The sequence below is a fragment of the Gigantopelta aegis genome, chromosome 3 (assembly GCF_016097555.1).
Source record: "Gigantopelta aegis isolate Gae_Host chromosome 3, Gae_host_genome, whole genome shotgun sequence".
Taxonomy (NCBI): Eukaryota; Metazoa; Mollusca; class Gastropoda; order Neomphalida; family Peltospiridae; genus Gigantopelta; species Gigantopelta aegis.
Window position 1 is genome coordinate 87797139 of NC_054701.1, and position 16912 is coordinate 87814050.

Here is a 16912-nt window from a genome sequence, read left to right on the forward strand (position 1 = left end):
GGGGGGGGGGGGGGGGGGCCAGGCCCCCATAGATCTGCCTCTGAGAAAACAATTATGAAAGTGAAATGACGAATCCTGTCGTAAGTATAAGGAGTGAGCCACTGCTTATCTATCAAGGACAGTGCTGGGTGGCAATGGAGAGAGTTAAATAAGCTTGCTCAACCATGAGCACACTAGGACACAGAACGTATATTCAAATTTGCTTGCATTGAATGTGCAATACCTGAAAACAACTGCCTAGCTATGAGCAGACTTGAACACAGCATTGAGCCATATTTAAATATGTTTGCTTACCTACAACGACACTCAAATGCAGCATTAAGCCCTATTTAAATACATTTGCATTGAATGTGCAATACTGGAAAACAACTGTCTTGCTACAAGCACAAGCAAATGCAGCATTCAGTCATATTTGAATATGCCTGCATTGAATGTCCAACACCTGAAAACAACTGCCTAGCTACGAGCACGCTCAAATGCAGCATTAAGTCATATTTAAATATGCTTGCATTAGATAAAACATTATTACATAGAATAACCACTTTGGCCAAAAAAATTAAAAATTGGTCTCTGGTCAGACAAAAAGCATGGATTGCACAGAAAAGGTGGGTATATTTAGGATTTGTTTTACATCTACCTTGGTCCATCCTCAGTAGCCATGGTGCCCCCTCCTTTGCCGTGGTAGCCTAAATATTTTTCTAAATAGTAGCACAGGGGATTCTGTACAACACAGGTTACTTCTACAAAAATCGACATCATACTGTGGAGAAAAAGTTTTTAAAAATAATGTACAAGTCAAAATCGACGTGCACGCTGACCAGAGACCATTTCTTTTGTTTAGCCTTGGCTACCTGACTACACAGTTCTCAGAAATACGAGTCTTTCACCAATTTGATGTAGTCCCCGAGTTTCTGGTCGACCCGCCTCTCCCTCGTCAGCTGGTTGACGGCTTTGTTGATCTTAATCTCGTTTTTACGCATGTACATCTGGGTGTCCTGCTGCATCAGGTCAAACTTCTCCTCGCGGATCTCGTCTAGCATTATGTTCTCCGACAGGTACGGGTTCAAGCGGAAATAAGTCGACTGTGGCAGAAGATCTTGAAGTGTCATGTGGACAGCTGAAAGAGAAAAAAGAAGTAATTATTAATTACTTAATATATGATACATATTTAATAAGAAACAACTTACAGAAAGAGAAAAAAATAAGGAACAGTTTCTTAGATATGAATGGATGGATGAATATATGGATTTTGGCAAATAAGTGGGTTGGTGAATGAATGAATGAATGAGTGAATGAATGAACGGACGAGTGAACGTCAAAACTAGTAGTTGATAGATGCGAAAGGAAAAAGTTAACAAATGCATTATCATCATAAAAGCTCTGCAGATGAATGTCACAGTGGAGTTAAAACTGAAAATTGTTCATCTATAAAAGAAATCCTTTATGTTTATTATGCTGTATATAGAAACAGGTCACACATGTAATTAGGGAATAACTGCTGTGTTTTCCGATTTGCGGACATATATACAGTGATTTTACTGTTGCAAATTTTATGACAATTTTTATATACAAACAAATATTTACTGGGTCTTCTAGAATCTTTTTTAAATCAACTAGCCATGGGATAAATGATTTTAAAAATTTACCAGCCACGATTAAAAATTCACTAGCCCTAGTTTAGTTTAAAAACACTAGAGGGCTGTGATGGGGGTCAGGACATTCATATTTACAAAACAGACTTAACTGCAACATTTGACCCCAAAACAATTCACTAGACGTCAGGCAAGGCAGTAGTAGTTATTTACTAGCCCAACATTGAATATCACTAGCCATGGGAGTGGGGCTACCATAATCTAGAAGCCCTGCATTCACACACGCACATACAGATGTATCAGTGTTAAGAAGTATAAAGGTAACACTACATGATACAAGTGCCATGTACAAGAGACGCCGATTGTTTAGCAACCGATGAAACCATAATGTTGTCTTGTCATCCTTGCTATTCTCGTGTGAGGAACTCGTATAGTGCTGCGCCGCCTTAACTGTACTGTCGTACACTCACCTTCAGTGTCTGTGGCGCTATCGACGATCTTCATGACTTTATCCTTGAGTGCTAACTTCGTGGAGGAGTACTCCTGTGACGGTTGGTGCTGCCCTGTCCCAAGGGAGATAACACACTGGAAGGGCACATTGGGCCACAATAGTTTGCTCTCGTGTATGGCTAGAGCTGTTCCATTGTTGGCCATCAAGCCTCCATCCTATACATAGACAAATATATTACACTTTACGTTCAACCTGGGGTGGCATATTTGTGAACAAATCACTACGGTGATATTCATTAAATCTATTTTCTGCATACAAATGAATGGACCTATGACACATACCATGTATATTATTTCTAAGCGTGATAACAAGAGTTTAACTGTATGTGAAGTATTATTTGTGTGACCTCTTGCATCACTATTTCTTTTTTCTTTCTTTTTTTCCATATCTTCTGTTTATCTTCAATTGTTTAAATGAGGTTTCAATTAGTTATGTAATATAGATGCCATGTATATTGTTATGTATATAGAAAAGGGCCTAGTAAGTTAACAAACTTGTGCCCAATTCTTTTGTTCTTTGTACAGTAAAATGTTTCCAATAAAACAGTACAACTTACCCCATTTGTTAGTCTTAATTTCGTTTTTCTTTTCCATGTTTTCATTCAAATGTGTTAAAATAATGCTTACAACTGATCCTTTAATAAAACAGTAGATCACATTTCATCCAAACCTGACTATTCCCTAGCTTATCCCATCCTTAGTAATTCAACCTGATGCTGCTAGCTGTTACCTGATGAACAAGATCCCCCATGACGTAAGACTCGAAATAACCTGGCGCTGCCGTTGATGCTCGTATCACCTCCCACATGGCGTGGTTACAGCTGCCTAGGTACTCGGAGTGAACGTCTGGCGGCAGGTTGTAGTTGCGGAAGAAGTACATCTTCACCGTTGACGTGTTCATGAGGCAAGAGAGGGCCGACATCTGCAGGGACAACACACACAGTGAATATAATTTAAAATTACATTTTGGTGTTCCGAATTGACATGTTATTCAAAAGGTAGACATCTGCAGGGAAACACACAGATATATCAAAATTAAATTTTTGTGTTCAAAATGTACGTTATTCAAAAGGTAGACATCTGCAGGGAAACACACAGATATATCAAAATTAAATTTTTGTGTTCAAAATGTACGTTATTCAAAAGGTAGACATCTGCAGGGAAAACACACAGAATATTACCAAAAATTAAATTTTTGTGTTCAAAATTATGTTATTCAAAAGGTAGACATCTGCAGGGAAAACACACAGAATATTACCAAAAATTAAATTTTTGTGTTTAAAATGTACATTTTATTCAAAAGTCATCTACAGGGAAAACACAAAATATTACCAAAAATTACATTTTCGTGTTCAAAATTATGTTATTCAAAAGGTACTGCAAGAAAAACACACAGAGTATTACCAAAAATTAAATTTTCGTGTTCAAAATGTACATATATGCAATTCAAACGGTAGACATCTGCAAGGAAAACTGATATGGATAATAGTAAGATGAATGTTTAATTTTTAACACACATTAGCTATTAATTAATGAGGATGAAGATTTATAATCACCTTAGCTGTTCCTGCTGCTCTGGAGAACTCGATCATTCTCTTGTGGCCAATTTCATGTCTGTAACACAACAAGTACAAACATTCACGTCTAATTAAAAGTAACACAAATAATTTACAAAGATTTCTCACATATATATATAATTACTAATATGAGATACCAGGTAAATTTATTATCAGTTTTTAATTTAAACACAAATGAGTAAATAATAATGTTTATTGTTATATAAAATTGCAATAAATCATCTTTGACTATAACATTTCCTGTGCAATTGCTTTTTCTATATTAAGTAGATATGTGTTAAAACAACTCATTAGATAAATGGTGTCTAATGGCCACTCATGTAGTATTCTCTATATATAGCATACCAACTCACTTAAGAACGCTTGTTCACACCTGTTCATAATAAACAAACCAATACAACTACACAGTATTCCATCTTACTTAAGAACATTTCTCCCACAACTCTTCATCATAAGGCCAAACAAAATAAATTTCTGGTCTCTGGTCAGCGTGCGCGTCAATTAATTTCCCGCGGTATGAAGTTGATTTTTGCCGGGCTTTTCTTGCTATGACGTAAAACTGCATTTGGAGCCAAAATCAAAATGCCATCACTTATGAACTAGGATATGCATTCTGGTTTGAATTTAAATATGCCCCTTATTTCAGTATCAAATATACCCACCTTTTCTTTCCATTTGGCCTTAACAAAAGTATACCATATACCAACTCACTTGAGAATGTTTTCCCATATTTCTTCATCATAAAACGCATGGTTCCACATCAGTTTTCCTGTGCCGAGCAGCTTATTTCTGGTGAACATTGTGCGACTGAATTCCTTGTAGAGGTCTTCACACTCATCAAGCGGCACACGGTATAGGAAGGTCAAAGCCGCGATCAGGGCACCTGTGCTGACCCCACACACGTAGTCAAACATCTGATTCAAGTCTTTACCACACAACTGTTCTAGTCTCTTCATACATTCAATGGCCACGAGACCTCTACAACAAAAAAACAAACATCAGATTCCACAGTTGCAGATGGCATATACTATAGTCCTTCCCACAGGGAACACCTTTATTCGTACTATGGAATTTACTGCAAGTTATTCATTTGTGAACCGACTGTTTCTAAATTGCAAACAAAAATAGTATTTTTGGGGTTATTTCCATGTTTTTCTATGTCAAACCAAATTGAAATTATTTACCCCACCTGAGGCCTGCAATATACAACCAATATGTCTGTCAAGATGGCTTTGTTGATTATTCTATATTACCCACCAGGTGAAGGTTTGGGTGTCTAGTAGTACACAATTTTATAGGCACCACCAGTTGTGTATTAGTTGCTAAATGATGTCATTTCAGTAAGCTATGTCATCTTTCCTGGTCTTAGCTCTGTGTATTCCCATGACTCATATGTTGGACTTAATTCTTAGATTTTACATTATTTTAAAATACCACTCTTAGTGCTAAGATCACCATAAGTGCATATATACACACAGAAACTTACTTTGTCCCACATCCATCAATAGCCAGCAGTCAAATGCCTTGACCTCTGACCGGGGCCACGTAACTAACAACTGCTACAAGTTGTAAACGTGGAAACTTACTTTGTCCCGCCTCCATCAATAGCCAGCAATCGAATGCCTTGACCTCTGACCGGGGCCACGTAACCGACAAGTGCCAGCGCCTCTCTCGCCACGGATTGAAGAGACTTGTCAGATGATTTCTTAAATCTCAACAGACTCCCTAAAACCTTTTCCTGAAAGTAATAATGACTAGATGATAAGCTAAATGCAAAAGTATTTAATTAAAAATATTTAATTGCACTGTGATGAACACCCATGGGTGCAACTATAAACTAAGTTTCACTGACCTATAAACTGATGTAAATGCTAAACTTTAACATTAAATTTTAAAGCAAAAGTTGACGCTGGCACCACCATCGTAAAAGTAATACCTATATCTCACCTTTTTACTTTGAAAAGACAGTCAAAAATGTATTAAACTGGTTTGGTTTAGTACGCTAAGGATGATGCTGTGTGCTTGAAGCAGGGCTCGAACTTAAGAATTTGTCTCCCACAGCAATTTTTAAAAGAATTGTCATGGGTGAAACAGTCCACCGACGGCAATTTTGAGCCTGCCTTTGGCACTTTTTTTAAAAGTGGCATTTGCAGCAAATAAACCTGACTGAAACGCTATCTTGTTATATGTACACATCTTTTAAATGTGCAAATGTTAAATATTGGCAGATAATGTACACCAGGTGCATACATTTCGCCATTGTCGAGGAGCTTTATCGACAGCACAAAGTGCCATCGGTGATGCTCTCTACCTATGGCAATTTATATTTCAACGACGGCAATTGCCATCGGTGCCACTGTTAAGTTCGAGCCCTGTTGAAGAATTTACAGTTTGGCTAAACACATCAAATGGGGTACAGTATACAATGTCTATCAAAACAGGTGTTTGTGTGTGTGCACTCTTACACCACTACCCTCTAAATGTTGTGCGTAAAATGCTTATGCCCATAATAACCACCCCCAAATTAAGTATAGTACAAACATGTATGCCTACTTCAAAATACATATGTATTTTATCTCACAACCAGTGAAATGTTGAGTGTTAATTTCTGAATAGCCACAACTCTTCAGCAGCAAAATAGAACAAAAACACCCTTGGCGCAACCACCCAAATCAGTGAGATCCAATGCCCTGATCAACCCGCTGTGTCTTACCTTCATGGCAGTATTTCTTGATTCTGGGTACTTCAGTAGATGTTTACACAGATCTTCGGTACGTGTGCACTTAGATGCTGTGGACGAAGCCAACTTTATGCCATGAACCAAAGCCCTAGTGCGCAATTCAACGCCGCTTTTTGAAACAAAGTTTTCCTTCATGAGAAATTTCTTTCTAGCTTCGTCGCTCTTTGAAACTTTACTAGTGGGCGACTTGACCATCTGTTGGGCTGCTTCATCAGACGTCATAGGCAGTTTCACATTTTTGGCTTGCATGTTTGTGTCCACGGCAATCGAGGTGTCATAAAATGATGCAATGCTGTTATTGGTATCTTGCATGAACTGATGGAATGATTGTTTATCAACAGCATCGCCGTTGTTGACCTGCTTTGTCGATTTAACTTTACGTTTAAAATTTCTTTCAAGCTTCTTCAATTCTGATGCCTGACTGCTTACTGCCTCAGTAATTGCACTTATATCAGCCACTATTTTGTTTCGCACTCGGGCCATCAAAGATATATTTTTGTAAAAGCTATCGATCACTCGGGAAGGTGTGATTGTGGTAGCAACAGGCATATTTGAAAGACTACTGGCAATACCATCCTTCATTTTTTCCACGCTTTTCAACTGTTCTTTTAAAATCTCACTGTAAGACAGTTTCTTTTCTTTCTGCTTCTTATCTCCCTCCTGCGAGGACCCTGAAATGGTGTGAGTCTGATAAACCTGGTGAACAGTGCCCACTTCACGGTAACCGCAGTCATTCTGCTCTCGTCTCCATCGCACCGGGGAAGCGGTTCGCAACCGGCCGACTGTTCCACTGTCAGCTTGGTGGATGAGCAGTCGGGTACACGCGGAGGCAGGATTACGAAAACTGGCCATACTGATACTCATAGAATTCTGAAAGAAACGAAACTGACTGATATGTAACCAACAATTTTTTTTTTTTTTTTTTAACAACTATAGTACACTGATTTATTAATTATCAGCTGTTGAATGTCAAATATTTTGCAATTTTTTAAACAAAGTCTAAGAGTAAACCTGTTAAATTTTTCCATTAGGAGCAAGGGATCTTTTATATATGCACTTCCTCAGAAAGAACAGCATATACCATGACCTTTGATATTACAATCTGTAACGGGCAAAGTTCCAATATAATATAACACAAATATTGATGTTTTTTAACAATTCAAACTATATTCTGACTAAACACAATCAGAGCAATGAGCACAAGTCAAACTGGCCAAACTATGTGATTCAACAATTTTTCCTGACAAATAGATGTCAGAAAAAACATGTAAAACAAGTATGACAAGACTGCTTTCACAAAAATAATATTATCAAGCAATGACTATAAGCCCCTAGAATGTGAATTTGTTTTGCCTGAAAGGCTCTCCAAAGATGGCTTTGACCCACTTCAGAAATGTTTTCGATTGTGAACATCAATATTTATGCACTATCCTTTATATGGTTTGCTTGGCTGCTTTATGAGGTTTTTAAAATGTTACATTTATTATACTGCAGAATTATTGATGCGCAGTCAGTCTACGATTCATCCCCGTCAATGCGCTATCTCTCTTTTCTGCCAGTGCACCACAAAAGCTGTGGTATGTGCTATACTGTTTGTTGAATGGTGCATATAAAATATCACTTCCTACTAATGGGAAAATGAACGCATGTTTCCTCTCTTAAGCCTCTATGTCAAACTTACCTAAAGTTTGACATTCAATTAGCAATGATTAATAAATTAATGTGCTTTATGGTGGTACTAAATCAAATAACTTCCGGTTGGGTCAAAGTTTGAGGTGCACTGAACTTTGGATAGAGAAGTGAACACCACAAGTTCTGTGATTGGTGATAAATATGAGTGTGTTGGTTGTAAAAAAAACAAAAAGTTTCATCTTGGCAAAAAATGTATGCAATTTTATTTCATCTACTACCACTGTGTCAAGTAGCCTTGTGCTTTAAACATGTATGGGGTACCTGTAAAAAAAGTACTCGAATTTTGTGCGGAACTAGGGTAGTCATAGACGCTACACATTATCTCAGAAATGAGCAGTTTGACCCCCAATTTTTTCTGATTCACTTTAAAGGTGAGGGGTGGTAATATTTATATCTGTGGCATTTACGTCGATTGATACACTGCAGGTAGGAGTTTTAACCACATATATTTGGTAGTATACACCCTTGGCTAATAGTCCCATCCTCCTACAAAAATGTTTTTTTGTAAATAATTGCAGTTTTGTTTGACCAAAGAAAAAAAGAAAAAGTGTTTTGGAAATAACACAAATATACTATTTTTGTATCCACTTTAGAAAACAATCGGCTGAGCAATAAATAACTTGTAGTAAATTCCATAACATGAAAAAGGGTGGTGATAAATAAAACAAACTATTTATTCAGTTAAGTTTGCATTGGAATTTTTCCAGCATTCTTAAAACGGAAACGTCATGTACCCAGTGTATGGTTATTGTAAGGTGATTCAAAGTGACGTCATTGGAATACTGATGTCATTCAAATTCAAAATTAGCTATATTATTACAATGCTTCGCCACATTAAAATAAAAACTGGTCTACTAATCTTGACCCGTCAAATTTCTATAACAAGCAGACAACGTTGTTTACAGGTTGGTATTTTGTTATTTTTTATAATTCTGGACAAAATATTAATTTTAAGTTTCAAAAGATAAAAGAAAAAAAAAAAAGTACCTTTTGTCAAATAAATCATATCAAAAAATTACCATTGGATATGTTTTATTTACTGTGTACGAAGCCAAAACAAGGGTGCGAAAAGTGACTGTCGTCGACCTTTGTATATAAATTATAATTGTTCTAGGATATTGTAACCATTATAACATGTATTGTTTTTCTTTCTTTTCTTTTCTTGATGTTGACAGGGTTTCTGCCAGAGAGTAAAACGGGTATGGCCCCATACCCAAATGTTTGGCAGATTTTTTTTTTTAAGTCGACTTTTTGACAAAATTAATTATTCTTTATTTCTTATCATTATTGTATGCTTTTTTTAACCCCAACACTAAACAACCCATTTTCTTTCTGGTGGAGGCCCACGCATAACCCCTGTTTTGACTGTGGTTGCATTCAGTTCCATAGTGCCATACCCAAAAATTTCTTTCTGGCAGAAACACTAGTTGATATTATTATTCATGTTTGTAATAGGCTACTGTATAATTCATATACGGAAATAAATGAATTGAATGTAGAATTACCTCCCCTTCTGACCCGTTGGGTGTAAACATTTCAAAGTGGGTTTGTCACACGTTTTGTTTCGATTGAACAAATTAGTGAAGTACATTTCCACCTTAAGTTAAGTTTAATCATCCAAAGTATGCCCTTACCCTTAGCCTTAGGCTATGACTGACGTAATCTGGTTAACAGCGTCATTGGACCGACAACGACGGTGACGACCGATTAAAACAAAAACAGATGAGCATTTAGATTTTTAAGAACAAATCATTCTGACAAATAACATTTGCTAATTTACTACTTTAATACATACCAGTATAACACCAACACCGAATCCTGGTTATATATTTATGTGACGTGAATGTAAAGTAGAGGTAGATCTTGTTCAGTGTGTTATGTTTACGTCAAAATAATGTTTATGTACAACCTTCCTGTAAACAGGTATTAATTAATACCAACAGTGTAAACTAGAAGGAAATAGTATAAGATAATCGACACACCAATAGATATATTTATAACAGAAAATTATAGTACGCAATACAAAAATACAAAACAGAAGCATTAACACAACAATCAGTTCTGTTAATCTTAGTGACGTTTTAGTTAATAGCACCTCTTGCGATAGTGGCCTGACTTCTTTTTTGTTACAATTGAATTCATTGGACAAAAGTCTGTTAACCTAAACAGGCCAGCGGAGAACAAGATTAATAATAGACTTATTTGTCAACAATGACACGTGTCTGGGTATTCGTGCCAATATTTCCTGAAGTTCAATTGGATCACGTCAATATTAAGCAAAAAAACAATACCCTACCCATTGATAGTTTCTGAATACAAATCCAAATGACCATAACTATTGTATGACGACACGTCACGAGCGACTCTGGCATCACATATATGATAACATTTAATTATATTAGGCCCTATTTATTATATTATTTATTTATTTTTAAAAAAACCCCTAACGTTATAAAGGTAGGGATGTCTTATAAATATTTCGAGAAACATGTAATCTTTTCCCTGAACCCCCCCCCCCCCCCCCCAAAAAAAAACCCCTTAATTCCCTAGTGTCCCACCCCCATCCCACTTCATCCGATTTTCCGTCTTGTGTTGGCTCGAGTGTCCTCCAGCCCTCCCCTGTTTATATGTTGTCTGATAACATATAAACGGGATGGCTAGAGGTACGTGAGGTATCTCGTATGTGCCTATGGCACCGAGACGAGACAAAACAATACTTTTATTCATAAAGTGGCGCCAGTTAAGAGAAAAGTTGCCACCCTAATAGTTACTGATCGGAAACACAAACTTAGAAAGTAAACACAACTTTACTTGACAAATACAAACGGAGAAGGAAGAGTGAAAAACAAGGGCGATTACTTTCACCCAATACACCTAGGGAGATAACTCCAACCAAGGTTGCCAACATAATATCTGGCGTAACCACTTTTTTTCTTCTTTTTGTTTTTGTACTGTTAATGTTAAGGTTAGAACTTACTGTCTGTAAGTATAATAAATGTATGGTTACTATTAAAACAAAACACAAAATCGTCAAAATCGACGCGGTAGATGTTCTTGTCATTGGGGTCTGGAATAAAACATGGTAAACGATAGTTAAATGCAGATTCATGACACTGACACAGTATATTTCTATGTCGTGGTTAGAACAAAAACATGGTGAATGTTAGTTCAACACAAAATCCTTAAATCGACCTGGTAGATTTATTCGTCGTCGTGGTCTGGAGGGGAGTAGCGAGTCCTCCGTTGTTGTGTCCATGATGTTGTCCAGTGATTGTGAAGATATGTCTGGTAGAGGCGAGGCGATCTCAGTTGGAATTGGAGGAAGATCATAACTTGTGTCAACGTCAGGATCTGGGGGTGTTTCATCATCATTGTTTCATCTGTGTCACCGGAAGTACACTGTGGAATTTGACATGTCTTGTTTGGTACTAGGTAACACTCAGAATGTTTAACACGATAACAGTTATTTCTAAGTTGTGATCCAACAAATTTGCGGATGTCGCACCATGGCCCGTCAATGTTCACAACAAGATATCGATTACGTGCACATGTCTTATTTCTGTCACAATACAGATACACTAAATCTCCAATGTGTACTGAAGGCATGGTTGATTGGATTCCTTTAGGAGTTTTGGATAATTCACTGTGTGGGTGGTTTGATAATCTGGCGGAGTGTTGGTCGTAATAAGTTGTTGGTCAGAAAGGGGTAATTGGCTGCTTGTGAATGGTCTCTCTGAGTCCACATTTCACGAGATGATACGCCACGGTTTCGAATGCGGGAATTGAGACTAGCGACTGCTATGGCTAACTCGGTAGGAGTAACAGGACCACGAGTAGGATCTTGATGACGGAGTTCATTTTCCAATTCTTGTATTGCTCTTTCAGCAACTGGGTTTTTGTTTATGTTCTTGACCCTACCGATTTCAAGAGTGATTCTGTGTTTGTGTAGGAAACTGTCATTTGCCAGCGCGAGAAAGCCTGGAGCAGGATCTGTGCGGATGACTGCTGGGGGTCCGTCAAGAGGGCGTAATTCTATGCACAAACGAATCAATGCCTGTCGGATGACATCACTACGTTCATTATCAATCAGACAGGCGACTGTAAAGGCTGTAACACATTCCCTCACAACTATGATGACTTGGCGTTCTCGTTTAAGTATATCCGCAGCAAAGAGACTGCCTACAGTCTCAGGTGGATTACTTGAACTTTGTTCGACAATGGTAGATGGAGTCTTGCGCAGAGCAGCACACTGATGGCAGTTGTTGGATACAGAGTCATGGAACGATCCATGTCAAGTGCAAAGAAGTATCTTTGAACTACCTTCTTTAGTTGAAATGCTGATGGGTTGATTCAACTGAATATGTAAAAGCATTGAGGAGACCTTCTAGAACTTGTCGGGGAACAACAATACATTCTCGTGTGGGGAATAGTGGATCAGTTCGCTTTACGACGAGGGAGACCATCTTTGGCAATGGTTACCGTATTGATGTAACGTTTAACATCTTTGATGTTGGTGAGCTTCTTCGAAGGGCGAGTACCTTGAATCAGGTGAGAATGGGTACGCCGTAAATCCTTGCACTCTTCTTGTAGTGAGTGCCAAGTTGATCTTGTGGTGAAGGGTATCCGAGTCTTACCTGATAGTATGTCATCTATGAGAATGTGTCGACCACAGAATTTTCAGTTTCTTGGATGAAAGTACATATTTGACACGATTCATTGTGACACTCTGGAGCATTTCGGCTAGCAAAGTCTGATGGGATATTTGCATTACCAGCTAGATGAGGACGGAGGCTTGAAATCTGGCTGACTGTAGATAGAAAAAGTTGAAACCCGAGGACTTGCTGAAAATTTGCCACGGCATAACTTCTCAAAAGCAAGGACGCAAGGTTTGTTGTCAGTGAGGATGATAGGTTTCAGACTGGACTGGAGGATATAAGGACTGAAGTGTTTTGTGGCAGCGGCAATCGACAGCGCTCATTTCACATGGTAACCATGTGACTTGACGTGGTCTGAGTTTTGCGCTGAAGAATCCTGCAACGCGAGGTTGATTGTGGCGAGTTACATACAAGGTTGCTCCTATGCCTGGATCCTTAACAGCTCCATCTGTAACAATCCAAAGTTGGTCTTTTGGGTTTGGAGAACGATTGCTTTGTTTGACGAGAGCATTGTCTGAGCATGAGAAAAGGCATCATGAAGGTCATTGCTCCAACTATTTCATCTTTTGACTGACGACCTGCGACAATATCATCAAAAGGGGCAAGGATCTTCGAACAGCCGGGTATAACGCGGGCGGAATTTTGTATGCTCCAAGAATGAGCGCAAACCATAGACTGTGTTGGGAGGCGAAACACGACGCTAAAAGTAGTGATGCGGGGTGAGGACTAGCCTGAATACAGCCTTGTTGCCAATTCCATCCTAAGATTGTGGTTGATTGTGGAGTGATTATTGTTTTGTGTGCTGACAGTCTTAAGTTGTTGTGTCGAAGGGCTGTCAACAACCGACGCCAGTGTGTTGATTAATTCTTCAGGGGTATTTCCGCCACAATACAAGTCATCAGCGAGTTTAGTGACAACCCCTGCCGTGCAATAAATCTCCCAGAACTCTACACATAAGTCCTCTAGTGCAGTTTCTGAACCTGGCATACCCATTGCCGATCGGGTGTATACACGGATACCGCGAAACGGAGTAGCGACACCACAATACTTCATGGAATTCTTGTCAAGTGGTATTTGATAGAAAGCGCTGGACAGATCAGTGGTAATAATATATTTCCATTGACCGATTTGTCTCAATGTTGAATCTACATCGGGTAACAGGGACGGCTGAGGTTTGGTGTAACGACCAACATCACCGAATGATGTGACCAGGCGATGGCCGCCTGATGGCTTTCTGACAAGGAAGGAAGGGTTAACGTACTCAACCTTGATACCTGCATTTTCAGGACGTTTGAAAACTCCCTTGTCCTCGAGGTCGTCGAACATCTGTTGAAGTTCTCCGAGTTGCTTTCTGGAGTACTGGGGTACTCTTCCTTCCTCTGAGGATGTTGTACTGGACCCATGTTAACTACTGCTGGAAGGGACCACTGGCACCATTATAGCGCATTCTATGGGGGGGGAAGGGTCAAATACGTCATCCTATTCCTGAACTAGAGCACTGAATTCCTTTCTGATTTCTGGAGAGAGAATACGGGTCTATTTGAATTTGGTCTGAGAACTTGCCATATGACTGTGATTTGATATTTGTTCTGGGGAGATGTGGTTTGTCACTGACATTGTCAACTTCTGGGATGAATACTGGTCGAATCTGGCAAAAATGTTCATTTTTCCTCAGGAGTGGTGGACTGTCGGTTGTGTGTGGTATCGAATTCTCCCCGAAACACTTTGGAGCAGACTGTGTGGAGGCCATGTTTTGGCTTGTGTAGCATGAATGTTATCGGTTCGTGGTTTCTACAGCATATAAATCATCTTGAAGTGCATAGTCATCAGGCACTGGTATATTCAACATAGGTCACCGGGCCACACTGTGGTAGTAGTGGGTAGTGCTCGGAGTACACAAGCTCGGCGAATGGTGTGTTGATCCTTTGTTTTTCGGATATAGAGCCATAGTGAACAAGTGTACCATCTTTAAGACTTATCTGACGCCTTGCAGGTTGAATGCCGATGTCGTTACTTTCCATAAATGGTGTCCCAGCAAGGATGTCTACGTCTAGTTGTTCCACGATCAAGCCTTCAAAATGGAATTCCTTATCTCCCCGAGAGAAAGTGGCAGTAGTTTCTCCAAATCACATGCAAGGTAGATGAGCCATCTGCTTGATTGAGCTGATTGTGATGTTTTCTTGATGTGAAATCCCAATGCTTGTGCAGTTGATAACCTGACCATGTTTCCATGTGCGCCGGTGTCAAGAGGTTACTCGAATATTGTTAGTTTGTAAAACACATTTATGTAGGGTGACTGTCTGATCTGTACTCTCAGTGTAGAAGCACTAGAAGACTGGTGAGATTCAGATGGCGATTCATTTTGTTTCGTCGTCATCAGTGTCTGCAGAGTCCTAGTTGTCAGCTATGTTGATTTATTTGTCGAGCTTTTAGAAGGAATTTGCTATCACCTTTCAACGGTCAGGGGTTTGCAAACGGCTAGGAAATGATCATAGAACGGTTCTGCTGCTTTGCATATGGGGCATACTTTGGATGGCATCCGAGAGGTAAAATGCTTAGCCTGTTGGTGTCTGGGTATTTGTTGCGACCGCCATGCTGAAGAGCGCATGACCTTGCATCTTCAGATGTGCGTAATTCATCGATTATGACGGCTAAACTTGTGATATTTCTGGGCTTAATTGATGCTAAAGTTCTTGATCTAAGGTTCTGTGCAATACCTTTGTTTGATAGTCTAGGTAGGTCTTATTGATAAGTCGCAGCCACTGAAGAACAATGACGTTCTCAAGAGATGGAAGACATTTCCTCATCTTCAGCAATCTGGTCACCATGGTGACTGATGCCACTGTCTGTGTGAGTAGATTGTCTTCTACAAAATGCAGTTAGGCGCTGCAAAGAGATCTTCCGGTCTTCCTCTGGCTTATGTTGAATTTTTCATCAAATCCAGAAAATGACCCCCCGGTGGATTGGAAGCCAAATGTAGGCGTATTGACTGCCAATGCAAGGGCAGAGATGTGGATGGTTTTTGATTATGGTGTTGCGAGATATGATGGGGCATAACTTTGCAATTTGTCCCAACATCAAGGCCTAAGTAGTTGCTTTTTGTTGAGCTGTAAAAGACGTTGTCTTGTGGGATATGTTCACCATCGGCAGCGAAACCTCTTGTGGGTTCTGCACGGGACTTCTTATCCCACGTATATCCATTCAGCCAGGGAAACGGCTGAAGTTGGGATCGAGAGTGACAAACGTGATACACTATATTTTGACGCCAGTTTCGAATGAATTTACTGTTTCTACTTTTGTTAGAGACCTTGTTTTGGAGCGCGGTGTGTCCTGTGCCATGCGGTGTTTGGTGTGTTGTAGAACTACGATGAAAGAATGTGGTTACAGGCAAGCGAAAGTCGAACCGATCAGCTACGTGACGTAGTCAAAACTATACAGGACAGCTTACGAGAAAGTCTGCTTGTGCTTCAGAACGCTTGTTTCGATACTGCTGCCACCAACGCCAGTTAAGAGAAAAGTTGCCACCCTAATAGTTACTGATCGGAAACACAAACTTAGAAGTAAACACAACTTTACTTGACAAATACAACGGAGCAAGGAAGAGTGAAAACAGGCCCCGCAAGGGCGTTACTTCAACCAATACACCTAGGGAGATAACTCAACCAAGGTTGCCAAAAATAATATCTGGCGTGGCCTCAAGTTGCAGTATCCAAGAAGACAATATGAACAAATGTATACTGAACATCGAACGTTTGCTGACAGTGTAGCGTATGTTTATGACTAACAGATCCCATTTGTCGACTAAAATTAAAGATATTAAAATATATATGTTCTACCGATTTAAAATAAACACCCGGTGTTTGTTTAATGCTTTGTAACTTTCTTTTACCTTCATAATTGCGTACGTACGATAAACATTATATCGGACATTAAAGCTGGAAGATACTGGGTTCGTCTCCCGTCACCCATAGCGAGTTTAACGACTTAATGGGTATGGCTACTATATCGACTTCTCTCTCACTAACCACTAACCTTTTTTCTTGGACAGACCGTCCAGATAGCAGAGATGTGTGTGTGTGTGTGAGTAGTAAGCAGGCCTGTATGGGGCCATGACCTACTTTCCGTGACCGGACCTTGATGACTCAC

The 16912-nt window shown here is 39.3% G+C and overlaps 1 protein-coding gene across 1 annotated transcript; it reads right to left on the bottom strand.

Annotated features, from left to right (window-relative positions):
- Positions 1-10016, bottom strand: LOC121369263 (calcium-independent phospholipase A2-gamma-like). The gene is made up of 8 exons (XM_041494226.1): positions 9907-10016; positions 6393-7289; positions 5266-5417; positions 4391-4657; positions 3659-3716; positions 2833-3024; positions 2063-2258; positions 1-1117 (listed from the first exon to the last, which is right to left on the bottom strand). Exons 2-8 carry the CDS (start codon positions 7281-7283, stop codon positions 867-869), a joined length of 2007 nt encoding a protein of 668 aa, XP_041350160.1. The 5' UTR covers positions 7284-7289; positions 9907-10016; the 3' UTR covers positions 1-866.
- Between the last annotated feature and the right edge of the window lie 6896 nt (positions 10017-16912).